General features: G+C 41.8%; 1 protein-coding gene across 1 annotated transcript in view; it reads left to right on the top strand.

The window, feature by feature from the left end:
• Positions 1-17,580, top strand: part of Col22a1 (collagen type XXII alpha 1 chain) — a 214,831-nt gene that overhangs the window by 147,285 nt on the left and 49,966 nt on the right. Inside the window, exons 41-45 of the mRNA XM_052160898.1 lie at positions 52-105; positions 1,186-1,230; positions 4,420-4,467; positions 9,135-9,248; positions 12,869-12,922. Coding sequence (XP_052016858.1) covers positions 52-105; positions 1,186-1,230; positions 4,420-4,467; positions 9,135-9,248; positions 12,869-12,922 — 315 coding nt within the window. The remainder of the gene's footprint in view (positions 1-51; positions 106-1,185; positions 1,231-4,419; positions 4,468-9,134; positions 9,249-12,868; positions 12,923-17,580) is intronic.

Raw genomic sequence — 17,580 nt, 5'->3', positions numbered from 1 at the left:
AAAGTAGGCCCTGCCTTCTCACAGTTTGAGTCTGTCTTTCTTTTTCATCAGGGATCTCGAGGCTTACCTGGATTCCCCGGCCCCCAGGGGCCAGCTGGCCAAGACGTAAGTAAAAAGAACCGCCATGGGTTTAGTCAGTGTTTAGAGTCATTCCATGTGAGCTCATCTAACGATATCTATCCTAGCCTCCCTTGTCCATGTGACCAGCATTCATGCTCAGTCATGTTTCCGTGGAGTCCCAGAGTGCTTGTTTATATATTTTTTAATTTTCTGTCAGTTGTGCCTTTTTTGAATGATTCACACTTCTTTCTTAAGCATTTTTATGATGGTTTCAGAACCCTTTATACTTCTGGGTCTCTAGTACACTGTCTCTTAGCTCTTGGTCATTCTGTTTTGATGACATAGGGTCTGATTCTTTTCGATGAACTTCTTCCTGAACCTGCTGTGCCCCCCTCTCCTCAAGGGAATTACACAGGCTCAGCTGAGGCCCCTTGGAATGAGACCCATTTAGGATGCTGAGGGCAGATATCTTTGGTCTTCATCTCCTGGCATTTGATCCAAGACTTAAGCATCTGTTGGTCCCTGATACTCAACAGTATGCCAGGCACCAGGAGCATTCGGTCCACGCTCACTGGCAAAATGAATAAATGGCAGCTATGAGTTTTTATAGGACAAGCATGCTTCCGTAAGCAGCCGCATTCACTGATTATCTCTTGCCTGTGCTTTTTTTTGGTCCCCATTAAATAGGGACAGTACAATCCTTTTCCATCCAATGGATTCTGTTTCAGAAAGGAAGCTCCTCTAGTTCTTATTTCCCAATACTCAGGTTTACCTGTTCTGCTCTCCTTCTTATGTTCTTGTATCCAGTCATCAATGAAGGCCCTTTCTTCTCAAAGCTAGTTCTACTCCTCATATTTGGAATAAATGTTCTAGTTGGATTCACATGTGTTTGCATGCACACAATGTACACAAGATAGTTGTAGTTTAAGGTTCTAGGTGTCCTTTACACACTTAACCACTGTCACTTGGAAATTTCAACTAGGTCCCGTCTTCATAGTTGGGTGAATTGCAGTTGAGTGCAACCAAGTCACAGTTGGCTGAGGCAGAGGGTGATGGAAGGGTATGTAGAGCAGATAGAGAGGGCCTGGTCACCATAGTGATGGTTCTCCTTCTTCTTTTTCTTAGGGTGCACCCGGAAACCCAGGAGAAAGAGGGCCTCCTGGAAAACCAGTATGTCACCTGCCGTGTCTGGATGAATGCTGACTGTCAGTCAGGGTGCCAGCGAGAAATAAAGTGCAATTAAGACAGACAGTTCAAGAGACTTTAACGAGGGGACCGACCGGGTGGGGGAAGTCATTTGGGGTACAGTGCAACCAGGGATGTGCCATGATGTCGAGGGAGCATGCCTGCTTGTTTGCAGAGCCATGTGCTGCCTAGAATGGTGGGTGATATCTGTGCCAATACCAGAAAGACTGGCCTGAGGCAGGTGCACATCTTCTTACCTTCCAAGCCCCTGACAGGACCTCTCTTTGGTCCAGTTCAGCCATGGTCTAGCAGGGGAGGATAACCCTGAGACAAGACACAAGACAGAGTGTGGAACTAGCATGGGAATTGGCCAATAGTGGCTTCCATTGAAAAGTCCCAACTTGGCCTGATTTTCTATCTTTTGGCTGTCTTGACTGCTGTCACCATTTAGACAGCCAGAAGTGGTTATTTCTATTCATATGAGAATAGGAGACTCTCGAAGAGCTTGAGGAGGTATTAGCTTGATTACAAGCCAATCAAAGATTCAACATGTATCTCTGAGGTACATTAATACCATCTTCTTGGACACATCCCGAATTGGCAGTGGTGGGAGAGAGGTACCAAAGGTTTAGCCAGGTGACCATGCCAATTTTGGCCTCTTTAAGGAAGAACTTTTGAAGCTGAGTGTGTTGGGTGGGGTGGAAAGGGCCTCTCCACGAGGAAACAGACCATTAGAAGATGCTAAGCAAGACCCAAGAGAGTATGGTCTTCAGGCAGGGGTCTCAGGCCTGGAGACTCATCCTACAGTCTACTGTTGGAATCAAGTTGCTCAGATGGACAGAAGCTTCATGATGGGTCTGAGGGGTTGCTTGTCCTCTTGGCAGTCATGGCTTCAGGCAAGTTCCCAAGACACAGAGAATGTTGTGGACTTATATAACCCTTCCTATCTTGTAAGAGCTGTTGGCCACAGCAGAGAGACATGGTGACACTTTCCATTGAATACTTACAGAGGGATGTATATAAGTTACATTAGAAGTTGTGAAAATCACTCCTTTACCATCATGGGCCCAGCTTTATAGCAGCCAATGAAGCAGTTTGCAAGCAATGTCATCATTGCAAGACAAGGCCATAGTGAAACAGGTACAAGAGCAAGACTCGAGCCATTGAAAGTGTAAATTACATCTTCCACATGCTAGGCCTTGACAGCACCTTGCAAGGATAAACTGTCAGCATACAACAGACAATGTAGGCACTTCTGTCTCACAGATGGTCATCCTAAGGAGCATCACAGAGAGCTCCAGCTTTCTTCAACTAGCTCCATTCCACATGGAGCTCTACAGTGAGTGGCCTATAGAGCTGTCTCACCTTCAGACAAGGCCTGACCTCTGCACTCCCTGCCAATCATTGGCAGTATGGCTTCCCCATAAGTTCTAATGAATGTTCTCAGCAGCAGAAGCTGGGCAGGAGTAAGGAGACTCCAGGTGGGTATAGGTTGTGTCCTCTTTGTTCTAATACATTCCACTATGTGTTACCTAAGGTCATTGGGCCTAATCTCTAGCATGTGGCCAACTCTTGAAAGGCATCCGACACATCTTATTTCTTGGGCCCTAAGTTACCACTTCCATACAAAAACAATGTGACTTTTTCAGACCTTTCTTGAGAGTTACAGAAAAATATGAGCAAGACCCTGATGAAATTATCTCAAAGCCTTTCTGTTGTTTGTACTCACCCCCCTTTTCTCTGTGAACCTGTGAATAATGTCCAACATACTCAAAGGGCTCATGCCAGATATTAAATGCACAAACAACAGTACAAGATATCACAGTACAATGCTAACTGCCTAACAGTGACCCATGGAAGCTATACGGGCCCTGCCCACCCCCTGCACAACTCATATGACCTTCTCAGAAAAACAAACCAAAAAAAACCTCAGTGAAAAATTCCCCTTTAAAACTAAAAGGTTAATAAATTTCTATTATAAAGTTCAGATTTTTCTCCAGAGTATCTCATGCTGGGCACTGGGAGCAAGTGACTGTCTCACTCTGACACACCTTTAGCAACTGCATGCTAAATGGGTTCTCCTTGCCGTGCTCATTACTCCACCCCCACCCCCAAATCTGGGGTATTCTAGCTCCAGTGTTTCTCAGAAACATGACAGTTTATCTCTCAGAAAGTTGATTGAATTGTTGAAATTTTCAGCACAGGAGACCACGTAAATCTGTAGCTACCAGCAATTAACTTCTCAAAAGCAGTCAGATGGCTTGTCAATTACAGGATGAGACAAAGCCTCTGAGGGAAGGAAGATGGAAATTTATAGAAAAATTGTTTAGGTCTTACTCTCTTCAAGGGTCAGCACTATAGACCGATGTTGGCCCAAGCTTCCCATGATGTTGGGTGGAGTCTGTGCTCTGCCTGTGAGGAGTTGTCCTATTGTGCTCCTCAGTGCACAGTCTTCAGTTTACAGCAGAGATTTCGAACCCCAAATGAATATGTAATGGTACCACTCCCCTATAAGTTGTCTTTCCTTTTCATTTTCCCCAAGTGTTTCTTGAGCCCAATGCACTCTGAATTCTCCTCCTTTCCTGTGCTGCAGGTTGGCTATAGGCATCATAGGGCATGCTCTAATTCAGTTTGTGAGTCCAGTGGCTACAACAGCTTACACACATCCCTTCAGACACGTCTCATTTCCCATTTCCAGAACCAAAGACTTTCATCCCAGAATAAAGTATGTTATTTAAAAATGTTCTTTCACCCACGAGAGTTGAAGACACTGGTTTATAATCATACTAGGCTATGAATGATTAACAGCAATAGCTTTTGGCCATTTGGAAGATTCATGACAAGTGAACTGTAGGCAGTCTATCCCTTTATCTGTGTAACATATTAAGGTTTGATAAGGGCAGGGAGGGAGAACATAAGGGAACAACATAGGGAGACTGGGGACAGGAAAGCCTGAAGTTCTCTAGACATTTCTAAGGCTGGACAGCCTGAATGACTACTGCTCTGGCATAGTCTCCTTTGGTGGTTACCAGGCTTGGGACTCTGATACACCTGCCTGTATTTCATGAGTATTCAAACCTGTTGTGAATACTCTGAAGGCCAGTCACACTCTGAAGATGCATGAAAGATACTATATGCATGTGTGTCTGCACTTACTTATTTTTACTTTGACAGGGTCCTTCTTCACTGCTGTCTCCAGAGGACATAAATCTCTTAGTAAAGGTAAAAGTGCATGTGTTAAAAATGGTAATGGGGCATTACAGGCCTCCAAACCTTTCCCCTTCCTGAACAAATATTCAATAATATTCAGAACAGCAGCAACAGCATTTGTTAAGAATTCACTGTGTGACCAGTGCCTGTTAAATCCACGTGATTCAATATGGCAGCCACCAACCACATACATCAACGATTTGTTTTATGGGTATAGGTATTTTGCCTGTATGCATGAATGTTTACTATGTGCATTCAATGCCTTCAGAGACCAGAAGAGGATGTTGAATCCTGGAACTGGAGTTATAGATGGTTGTGAGAGACTTTGTACATGTGGGGAATCACACTGAGTCTTTTCAGTTCTTTTAACTGCTGATCCATCTCTCCAGCATCCACATGCATCTACCTAAAATTGTGTACAACTAAAGTTCAGGTCCTTGGTTATACTGGGCACACTACAAATACTTAGTGCCCCTATGCATTTAGGAGCTTCTTTATGAGACAGTACAGGCATGGATCAGAAGTTCTCCATTGGGTAATGTTCAAATGCTTGATGAACATTGTTTATTCAATTTTCAATCCCATGAGGTAGGTATGGCTCATGTTACTATTCTGCATATGTGACACCAGAAGTTCTCCACTGGGTAATATTCAAATGCTTGATGAACATTGTTTATTCAATTTTCAATCCCATGAGGTAGGTATGGCTCATGTTACTGTTCTGCATATATGAAACCAGAGACACAAAGAGGGTCAATAGATAGAATAGATTGTTTTGGAAACAGAATCCTATGCTCATAGGCTGTTCTTGGCCAGTATATATAAGTATGTCTTCTGTTTGGAAAATGGCTGGAGGGAAAACCAAACAGTTGTTTCTGGTTTCTGGTGGTTCAAGATTAAAAACGCAGGCCTTTGGAGATCAAGACAGATGCTGGGCCTGTAGCCAACACAGTCCTGACTTGATAGAGACATAACTGGTTTACAGAAGAATATTCTCTTTTTCTGAGAGATGCAAAACACCTAGCATAACTGGACAAGAATAAAGTGGAACATGGCCAGAGACACACCTGGAAGCTGAATTGTGGAGATACCCATGTGTATTGCTTAATGGTCTTGAGTCTTGACTGATGGACAGCTAGGCAGGGCTACAACAGTCTTGGATTCATATTCAGAAAAAAGCACTGTGCTGATGGTGATAGGAGTGGAGTACCCTTGACTGGCTCTACTTCAAACCTTTGTCTCAACACTGTATTTCACATGGCTATATGTTGCTACTTCTTGTATTCTAAAACCCACTGAATTGCAGCTGAAGGTCTCAGGTTAACAAATGAACTCGGTTGGAGGCAAAAAAACAACCCATGGAAAAAAAATCTCATAAACTAGGCTTTTAATCTTCTAAACTTAAACTTTAGTTTAAGTTTCCTAAACTAAAACATTGAGATGTTTTAATGGAAAATCAAATTTTATTAAAGCATGAGTAGACTAATATTTATAGATTTTCATTGATAGCAGAGATAGTTTTTTCTACATAAAGAGATTATAAGAAATAGATATTCATGGTTCAGTCTCTTGTTTATTAAAGGCTTTTGCTGATTTAGATAATTCTTCATGGTTTTGTGTCTCTGTGAGGACCGGAGTTTATAGCAGCTTCTACCCTTTAGGATTTAAACCTTAGGATATCCCAATCTGTATAGCAGTGATAACAGGAGAGGATGAGATAGTGAGGGTCAAACCTCACACTTCATTGCCACAGCACTTGGCAATGATACAGACATTGGCCCGATGTTGATTCTCCAGCTGCTATAAAGAATGCAGTTGTGATCATCCAGGCAGACAGAAGCATAGTGATAACTTGAGCACTTGTGGTCAGGGCCAGTGCTCTGCGCTTGGAAAAGCTTTAGACCATAGCCTGCCCTATTTGATTTGGCTGGAACTGTGGAGCTGGCCATCTTTTTCTTTGATTCTTGAGTCTAAAGCCACTGTGATGCTTTAGGTTAAAGTCTGACAGTCTATTCCAGCTAACTGGGAACTATGATGGTATCTTTCACTACCAAAATAACTACTGTCCCTAAGCATTTTAGAGCAACACATACCTCATCATGACAGCTTGGAAATTGCCTCAGTAGAAACCCACCCTGTAAAATGGACGTCTATAGTTAGATCTTTGCCCTGGGAAGCCAACTTCAGAATGTCTTCATGAAATGTCTCCCTTTAATAAATCTTACTTTATATACTCCTCCACCAAGTTCTTGGGAAGTGTTCCATTACTGACTTTCTACTATAATTGAGTCATAGATGAGTCTGTAGATGGAGTAAGATGATAAACCACATAGTGATATATAGCAACTACACTTGATTATGCTTTAATTCTGTACTTGAGATGTTGGACATTTTCCATTCATTATCTTATTGTTGGACTTGAGGTTCTTATTTCACAAACAAGGAGATTAAGGCTCATAAATTAGGAGCCTATATTCCAAGTGGGCAGAATGCTTGTAAAGTTATATGCCAGAGATACAAAGCTACATGCCAGTAGGCTTGGTCATGACAATCTGCTTGGAAAAAGAACCCTATAGTTAGTCTCTAGAAATTCAGAGAATGCATGACTTACTCACAGAAGGGGTATAGGATCTAGAGAAGCTGAGTTCCAGGGTATCAACAGCCAAGGAGAACATGAGTAGTACTAGGGGGTGCTTGACTCATCTTGTGCTGATTGATATTCAAGACTAGTACAGAAGCTTGGGTCTGGCGTTTTTCTGGAACAACAGGCTACGTAAGACTATAGCTAAGGAAAACTATTGCTGAAAACAAGACAAGGTGGTAAGGAGTTTGTATTTCCAAGTCCAGAAAAAGTCTTAGTGGCTTGAATTCTTGCTATCATCAAGTTAGCTTCATTTTTGCTCATCTTCCCTTATTCTAGCAACCCATCCACTTAGTCATTGAAACATCATTCAGCATCCATCTATCCATTCATTCACCTATCTATTTCTTCCAGTCATCCACCTACCCATACATCCATTTATGTACGTCTACCTACATCCATCCATCTGTTCATCCATCCATTGTTACAATGGCCCATTTATACATCTCATTTAAATGTGCTGTAATAAAAAACGCCTAGATCTTCTCCATTCTTCAAATTTTAAAAGAAAGCAACCAGGGAGCATATAGTTTCTTCCTCCATTTTTCCTTGCCATTGCTTCATATACTCAAACAATTATACTACCTTCTAAATATACAGTTTCTCAAACAGCACACTGAAAGGAGATGAGATGAGACATGAAAAAGTCAAGGTGTTGATTGGTTCATCATCAGACAGTTGGTTGGGTCTTTGAGCTTCATTTATCGAACTCAGAACCATGAGAGACTATTTGCTGTGAGCTCTCCCTGCAGAGATCAAGACTTTTCTCACTCTCTCTACTTTGTGGGAAAAGAATATACTTGCAAACAGACCACCCAAGAGTGAGCGTGATGAGCCCATCTCTGTCCAGATGCCATCAGGAAAGCTTAGAGTAGAAGATGTATAAAGTATATTTGAAGATTACATAGAGGAGAAGCAAGAGAAAGGAGATCATGCTTTTATGACAGAGAAACTACATTCTGAGATTTGAGGACAACCCAGGTGAATGCAGAATCCCTTGAGACTGCAGGACATTGACTGTGAACCCAGAGAGTGGTCACATATTTTATTTGGCCTTTCATATAGAGCACTTAGTGGACCTTAGCTAATATATTTCCTTTGTGCTGATTAACACCCACTGACCTTTAGATTTATATAGTCAGTGGTCTCAGCACCGTATCCAAAAGACCATAAGCTTTGCAAGTATCTTTTACAAATGAGTAATGGGCCAGTAACAATGGCTGAATGTTCTGGGCATTGTTTACCCGGTCTCACTATTTTCTTAGTGATTTCTTTGTGTTATCTTATTTAAGTTTCCTATAAGAAGAGAATGAATAGAAGAGCTTAGGAGCAGGTGATCCAAGAGAGGCGTACAGGATAAGGTTGGAGTATAGTCAGGTTACTTGATACTTGGCACTCTGGGAACTTTCAAGGTCAAGAAGTGACACAGCCAAGTCTGAATCTTTGAATTTACTCCAGGAACAGTGTTTACCTGTCTTGATAAAAAGCAAAGCTGAGTTCCTAGGAACATTTATTAAATGTCTGTCCTGGGAAAAGAAAAGGGCTAAGCAGGGTCACAATGTGGCTTTGTGTCACAGCCAGGACATACTGTGCTAGGTGCCTGCGGCCTCCTTTGTCCTCCACTCTTAGGGAGCCACTTTACCTTGGCACACCACAGAGACTTTTCTTCCTGGCTTTGTTTGACTCTGTCCTTAGGGCAGAACATGCTATTTCTAGTTACACTAAATGTTTGCCTTCACTGTGCACTCTTAACATTTTTATTCATGCTCATGGGCATTTTTATATGAATTTTGACATCATTTTTCTCAGGCCATACTTCCAGGCTAGAATTAGAGAAAAGCCAGGTAATGGTCAAGACTCATTTATGTTGAAATAAATTTGGACACAAGAGGGCCTGGACCATGACAATCCATCAATTTGTTTTTCCATCTTTGTTGGCATTTATAACCAAGTATCACCCAGAGGGGTGGGACCTGGGGCCGCTTTGCCTTGCAAAGAGTTGAATTATTTAATTAGTCTCTTTTTTTTCTTCTCTAAGGATGTGTGCAATGATTGCCCTCCTGGTCCCCCGGGCCTTCCAGGTCTGCCAGGTTTCAAAGGGGACAAGGGTCTTCCAGGAAAACCAGGAAGAGAAGGGACAGAAGGCAAAAAGGTAAGGCGATGGAGGGATGAGGTTCCTTTCCTCCAATGAAGAAATTCGACTGTCTAGATCCAGCGAGGCCTTCATTTCTTTTAGAGGATTCAGGCTTTGGGACTGTTTAGATCCGAGTGGAGTACAAGGGGTGTAGACTGGATATCTGCAGGTCTTTGCCATTTTGTGAAAGTATAGCCTGTGGCATTCCAATGTATGGTGATATGGAAAAATTCATGTTTTCTTTTCCTGCTGCCTCCTTTCATTCCATCTGTCTGACTTTGAGATATCTAGAACATTCTGTTGGCCACTTTAGACCTTCAGACCCATTTTTTGCCTATACATAAAGCCCAAGAGGTGCAGGCGCTGCTTTCTTCAGAACCAGTATCCTGGGAACTCCGAGCAGACTCTGCCTTCAGGATCTTTTTTCTCTTTAGCATTTTTATAGAGAACCAGATCAGAGGTGATAAATCAATTCAAATTTTGTTGTGTCCTGCTGGCCAGCTGGGTTTTGTTTCAGAGATTCCTTTTTCCCTTTAATCATTTCCTTTTTAGTGGTAGGGCAAGGTTCACACACACCAAGGCCATTGGGGTTTGTGTACATCTGATGACATCTCCAATTAAGGCTATCCCATAAGCCAACTATTAGCAGTGTGTACACAAACATACCTTCCTTCCTTTTGGAGTAAAGTCCAAATGTATTTTTTTATTTACATTGCAAATGATTTCCCCTTTTCTGGGTCCCCACTCCCCGCAAGTCCCATAAGCCCTCTTCCGTCCCAAATGTATTCTTATAATGTAGACTGTAAACTGCCCCTCCTACTCATTTATGCATATATTCACTTTGTGACTACCTTTAAGTGTGTTCCAAGACCCAGCAGCACACACCTATAACTTCAGTGCTTGTAAGACAGAAGAGGATCACAGTTTGAAATCATCCTAGACAATGTAATAAGTTCCAGCCCAGACACATAGTGGAGGAGAATATCATTCCCCTACTTCACAAAAATGTGTGTTGTTCAGTATGTAGGCACTGGACAGACCCAAAATAAAAAGCTTGAGTTCCAGTTCTCATGGAGTTCATGGGTAGTTCCTTTCCACTGCCTCCTTTTATTCCATCCATCTGACTTTGAGCTATTTCATGTGTTCTAGTTGCCACAATAGACCTTGAATGGTGCTTAGGTAGTTTTTCCAGAGTGGGAAGATAAAATTGAGAGTAAAATCTCATGACAGCAATGGAAAACTCTCCACAAATGCAGGAAAAGAAAAACAGTTTTGATATTGAGTAAACATCCACCACAATGTTTTACACACTATAGGCTGTATGCTAAGAGATTGCTAAGGCAAAGTGAATTCCCACTTCATATAACCAAGTAAGCCAAATACCCACTGTAGGCATTTTCTCAAGATAAACTGCAGTAAGCCCTTTAATAAGAGGACTTAACAGGAGCATTTATCATACATATCTCACTAATATTCACCTGGTAACTATAACACTGGCTCAGCTGATTGGCTTTATCTAGAGTTCAGAGAAAGAAATTCCCCTCTGTGTGATAGGAGAAAGCTATGCAACCCAAAGCCTGGATTGTGTTAACACTTTACAGCAATTAGAGTTAGAGTCATTTCCTTGCTGATTGTATAGAGATGACCCTTGAGAAAGAAACTCATAAGTGTACCAAAAAACCCCATTTATCTTTGAAAAGGATTTGTGTACATTTCAATCTGAGAACTCACAATGATGTTATCCAAAATAACTGCTGAAGAAATGGATTAGGGGAGGTTTTTTTTCTCTTATTACCAAAAGAAAGTGAATCAAGTTCCTAACTGATATTCATTCTATATTTGTATAGCAGAGATACAGTCACAGGTATGAAATACAGTCTTTATTTTCTCTCTTATTCCTCAAACACCGTATGTATCCCCTGAAGAGGTCCAAACATGTAGGAGCAGTTAGTCTGTGCATGTTTGACAAGATCCAAGACTTTCCTCTACATCTTCTGAAACACATCCTAGAACCAACTTGAGTAAGAATACTTCCCCTTGATCAGTTCCCCAAGTGATAAAGTCATTAAAACAAAAGTATTTGTTTGTGACATTTTTCATGAAATATTTTATAGGATATGAAGTGGGCATCCTTAGATGCTTATAGACCTTTCTTCTGTGTAGGATGTGAAGTGGACATGTTTGGATGCTTCTACTCCTGCTCTATTTTTAAACAACTCAAAAAACTTTTAAATTTAGTTTGTTGGTCTGCAAGAAGAAAAGAGACAGGAGAAAGTGTTCTAAAGGAACAGGGAGCAGGGGATAGGAGTACATGCGACATGAAAGCAGGGCTATTGCAAGAGGAAGAAACCAGGGATTTGAGGACATGGAAGGACAATGGTTGGATAAATATGAATAAAGTATAATGGCATTGAACATAAAAATACAACAGTGAAGTTTATTACTTTGCATACTAAACGATAAGTTTTAAAACAAATAAATAAAGGAAGTAATGATGAGAGAAAGAAAGAGAAAGAGGGAGGAGAGAGGGAGGAAGGAAGAAAGGAAAAGAAAAGCAAGACAGCCTCTTTACTTGGTTATTCTCAGGAACCCTCCCTTTGGGGTACTGCCAGCAGGTAGCGTTCTGGTGACAGCTCCACATCACTTAGGGGCAGGTTTAGATAAATCCTTTTAGGACTCCTTACAACACACCCTTCCATCACAGTGCAAGCAATAACGTTGGGTTGAAATCCTGTGGGTTAAAAACCAATAGCAGCAGCAATGAAACTCAAGCCATTCTAAAGACCCACTCTGCTCTCTTCCTGCTGGCAGGAGCTGGTGGGTATCTGAGATCCCCATCCTGCCCTCTGGGAAGCCCCTCTTCAGAGTTGGACAGCTACCTATGTGTTACAAAGCAAGAAAAATGATCATACAGTGCCTAATGTGTATAGTCATGCATGTATGTGCACACATGGGGAGACTCCCCAACTTCATCAGTCTGGCACTGATGAAGCGTAGTGCACTCTATGCTGAGTACACTAGATATTTGTTAATCCTGAAAACAATAGTTATATGTGGCTAAGTTTTTAGTTCTAGATTGGATCTCCCCTGTGGTGGCCCTCAAGCCCTGATTTGCAATTCCTTTAAATTTTGTGTGGACGATCAGTCAAGGTCTTTTCATGGCTTTCAGTTTAGTTCTGAGCTTCACACTGTCCCAGTCCCTCTTCCCACATGAATGTGCACTAGAGCCCTCCAGTCAAATGGATACTAGGAAGTTGGGTGTCCTAGGATGAAGAGTTTGGACAAGGAGCAAAAACAGAAGAGGTAGTACAAGGTGGGACTTTGTTCACCCTTGTTGCGAAAACAATGCGCTGTTAATTCCCACCATTTTCTGCTAGTCACAGATCAACTAAGAGAATGTGGGAAGGAAGGGTATTGGGCCACCTTAGTAACTAGACGCCACATCATTACTGGCTAGACATATCAGTGGTAGTTAGAACTATGATTTCATGGCATGTTTGCTTATAGTTTTTGCCCACAAGTAAGGAAGAATCTGGATGCTTTAAAGATAAGGCTTATGCCTGGTGATAATTTCAACTAAAGCTTTTCCTCAGAATTATTATTTTCTTAATTTTTACATTCTTTTGTCTCCACTACAGGGAGATACCGGGCCCCCAGGCCTCCCTGGGCCTCCAGGAGTAGCTGGACCACAGGTCAGTGAATCTCAGTAAATACTGTATATTCTCCTGCTTTACTGCTTCATCTAAGTTTGATGCAAATACTACCCAATGGCCTTAACATCTGGGAAGTCTGGCTTCAGGTTGTGTCTCTGACTTTCTAGTGACCTGGAAAGCTACATGCAGCCTGCAAGCCTCAGTTTCCCCACTGAAAGCATGTGGTATACACATCATGACCATCGACAGCACTGGAATGTATGGGTCTTACTGGATAATAATGAATTCAGTATCAGATACTTCAACTTCACTGCATAGAATAAAACAGTATCCAGAGGAGTGCTAGAACTGAATTATAGGATGCATAAAATAACTGGTGATCGATTAAAAAGTAGTGAGCCAAGTGCTTCATAAATGTGAGTGAGCTCTGCTACCCTCATGGGAACAAAGGGCACATATTTAATGTTAGCTATGTGAAGCCACAGGAATGAGAAGAGGCCACTAGGGAGGAGAGAGGCATGATATCAACCAAAGAGCAGGCAGGGAAATGCGTTCTGCCTGATGCAACAAGTGTTATTGGCCTATAGCCACAAGCTGTTGGGTGTAGCATTAGGCTATAACAGGAGAATATACAGAACTGAGGTAGGATCATGACAGGTAGACTTACTTCCCACTCTTGTCCCCCTTGATGCTCGATAGTGAGTACTCTCTGGTCTCTGTGGCCTCCGTGTTAATAGTGAGGGAGGATTGGTTCTTTGTAGCTCTTTGTAGCTCTTCCCGTGTCTCTGCAAATAGTGTGGATCACAGGGATTTGAGGTCAGGAGCAAGACATGGGCTTAGACACTTGGCTTATGACTTTAGGAGAGTTTCTTAACTTCTCTGCCTTTTTGTTTTAATAAACTGAGGAATGTCACCATGACAACTAAAGATAAAATGCTGTCATCAGTACTTGGTAACTTACAGATTCTCAGTCTGTTTATTGTTCTTTCATTCCCTGGGGTCACAGCCAGTGCAAGGGCCAGAAAGATGGTACATATAAAATCTTAGAGGTAGCAAGAAACCTCAGTAATGAAGATAGAAAAATTATTTTAATGCAATACCATTGGGAAACTTGAAATGAATATGAAAAATCAAAAAAATGAAACAAACAAAAAACAAAAGACAAAAACAATTTAAACAAAAGCAAGACCAACCCATATATAACTGACTGTCTCTACACCTTTCTGCTAGTCCCAGGTGGTCCAAAGCCCTCTCTGGTTACATTTTGAAATTTTCTTCATTTTGGCTTCTCTCTATTGATTTAATATTTTCAGAATATTTCTTTGGAGTATGCTTTCATCTTGGGTGATAATTATTTTTTATCAAATTGCTTGGACTGATGAGATGGCTTTACTGGCTAAAAGTCTTGATGTTCTCAATTTGACCCTTGGAACCCATATGGTAGAGGGAGACTCCTGACTCCTGAAAGTCATACCCCGAACACCACCCGTTCACTGTGGTGTGTGACCTCCTCAAAATAAATGAATAAATATAAAACAATAATTTCAAAGGTGAATGTTTGCCTTGCCTCAGATCCAACCCTTCAGTATTGAGTTGTCTTATTTTAGATGTATGTTTGTTTTGTGTATATAAGTATTTTGTCTGAATGTAAGTAGGTACACCACATGCATGAAGTACCTGTAGAGCCTAGAAGAGGTCACTGGACCCTCTGGACTTAGAGCTACAGAGAGTTGTAAGCTGTCATCTAAGTCCTGCAAGTTGAGCCAAGGTCCTCTGCATGAACAGCCAGAACTCCCAGAGCTGCATATTACTGCAATCACAAAGCAATAAACCAAACAAGATAAACATAGGTGGTCTGACCATAACCAGAGGATGGGTCATGAAGAGAACTATCTAGGTCTCTTAGGCTCTGCCAGGCAGGTTCAAATGCCTATCATTTGCAATTCATACATATACTTGGTCAAGATTTAGATGGTTTTGACGCAGTTAAAGAATTTGGCTTCAAAAACTGACATTATTTGTTTTTATTGAGCACAGACCTGGAGATTTTGCCAAGGGGAGTTTTACATTGAATGTGCTACTGCCCAATACACATGAGACTCCCTCCCTGATTCTGCAGGGAAGGCTCATCCATCTCCCTGGAGAACTCTGAGACATTGTGTTAGCTGTTTCTTAGTTGACCTTTGCTGCCATTGTGCTGACTGCCAGGCTTAGCCTCTGAGAAGAAGAAGCCTTTATCTAGAGAAACAAAAATGAATCAATCAAGCCAGTGCATTCCCTGCTTTGGAAACAGTTTTCTCTGTCATCTCTACCCAGCAGGAAGCACTAACATTTTGGGATGGTGTATCCATTCCTGTTCTTTTATTATTCACTCCAAGGGAGGGTATTCTTTAAATATTTTGAAAGAGTTATGGCCAGGAAAAGAACAAAACTTAGTGCTGTGTTGGAAAGCCAGGGCTCTTGTTCCTCCATTAGATAACTGGTTGTGATCTTGAAAAGATTTTGGGGCTCAGTGACAACCCCCACCATAGAACTGTTCTAAGGATGAGACCATCACCTACATGATATGGCCTCCTATAGTACATGATCCTGTAAGGGAGACTGTTTTATCTTACAAATAAGGAAACCAGAGAGACATTGCATTGTTTAGCAAGACAAGATGCCAGAGACCAAAGCTGAAGATAGTACAGCTGAAGCTGACCTACAAGTCCACAGTTTACCATATCTCTAGCTATTGTAATAAGCACACCAGCACCAGCACCTAGAACAGCTCCCGCTGGAGAACAGAAATCCTTCATTGTGGTCTGCAGCAAGACTGCTGGGATAAAAACCTATCCTTGTCATTGTTGATGAGTGAGTCATGGAAGACTTCATGCCTCCTCTGAGCACTCTCAGGTTGGTGTCTTGGTTCTTGGTGTCCAGTTTCTCTGCTTTTCACTTGCCCCATGGCACTTTCCAGAAAACAGACTTGTTTCTTCCTTGTGTATCCTTGCCCACCAAACAATATCTTTGTAAAATTTCTGGGCACAGAGATGAGTTTGTCAGCAGAAAATGTTCCCCTGGATAGAGAAGCAATGATCACCGTTAGCATCCTTTGGTCACCGAGGACTTTGAGTGTTCACTCGTCTCTCTGCATTGCCAAGAAAGCCTGACTCCTTGTTTGCAACTGTGACTCAGTATCTGGCAAGCATTTCCTGTGATTCATCCTGCATGTCTCATGTAGAGGCTGTGTGCAAAAGGTGGGGGTGGGGCTGTGGAGCTTAGCACCATGGATAGCTTCAGAGCTCCATCCTGGTTTTAGAAACTACCAGGGAAGAGCCCAAGGACTGTATGCTGTGATGTTTGCCAACCTTGTAAAGGAAGAACAGGGAAAAAGATGGCAGTCACGGTGACAACCCTGGGAACATGTGTTTCTGCATTTAGCTGCAAGAGCTTTTTTGCTTGGTAATGATGATTGTTTAACAGCTGTGTCTGAAAAGGATTTTATTTCCTGCTCAGTTCACATCCTCAAACAGGTCATGGGTCTAATGGGACCCTCAAATGTATCTAGAGATACCTCAGAGAGCAGGCATGCACTCTGAAAAGTTCTAGTTAATTCTGAGGTAATACTGCTGTTTTTTTTGACAGCTACTATCCAAGAACTTCATCCTTTAGAGGTCACCCGGGCCTTTTGTCCCATGCTGTCTTTATAAACTGGTACATCTTACACTCACATGTGCTCTATCCTGGGAATTATCACTACATGTTTCCCTTTAACATCTTCCCTCCAAGTCAAGTAGTACAGGGAGAACTCAGATATTGGCCATTCTTTTGGTGGGAGCACACAGAGAAGATAATGTGGCTGGAGCCTCTTAAATTGTCAGATAGTCTTGACTTTGGAAGCTGGCACCTCTCCAATCTCCCCTGCCTTCTGTTACCTGAACGAATTGACTGACTAATTACATTAGTTGGACATTTTGTCAGCTACTCTGAATCTTTTCAGTTTGTAATTTAAAGATGCTGACTGGACAGGTGGTTTGCTCTTGCATTTCAGTAACCCAAACCATGATTATATAACTCTAGTTGTAAAATCTAAGCAGTGAACAGTCTCTTAAGAACCAAACAAAGGAACAATTTTAAACCCCAGCATGTAGGAAGGAAGCATTTACTACACATGACTGATGGCATTCCTCATGGTGCTTAGGTCATTGGGCTTAAAAACAAGCATGACAAATGTCTGGAGGAGAGTAGAGGAATTTAAAGAAACCAGTGTCAGTGTGACAAGAGAAAACCTGTGACACCTCCCCAGGAGTATTTTAGTTGCATTGAGGGATTAAGCAGGATTTGCCATGCATCTTGGGGGAGAGTTTCTCGGCAGGATGCAGCTGGACCTCATGAACAGAGCAAAGGCTTACTTGCTGGGAGAATTTATACCCTCCCCTCCACAGTTTGCAGACCCCATGAGGAGATCCAGCAGCTTTGACTTCCAAAGGACAAAGCACAAGGGCAGACTCTAAAGAATGGAAACACAAATAAAATGGTGCCATGTTTTCCAAATTAATGATTGTATTCATTTATAATTATATTTAAAAGCAAATCAATGTCTCCTTCCAACCTAAGAATCCTCTCTGCAAAGATAGAAAAAGAAACAATCTTTTCATCCTCTGAATGCTGATCCAGAATACAGTGTACACCACATCCTGGGTAGGAGGCTGGAG

The sequence above is a fragment of the Apodemus sylvaticus genome, chromosome 17 (genome assembly GCF_947179515.1).
Source record: "Apodemus sylvaticus chromosome 17, mApoSyl1.1, whole genome shotgun sequence".
Lineage (NCBI taxonomy): Eukaryota > Metazoa > Chordata > Mammalia > Rodentia > Muridae > Apodemus > Apodemus sylvaticus.
The sequence above is the reverse complement of the archived record's forward strand: the minus strand, read 5'-3'. Positions and strand labels throughout refer to the sequence as shown.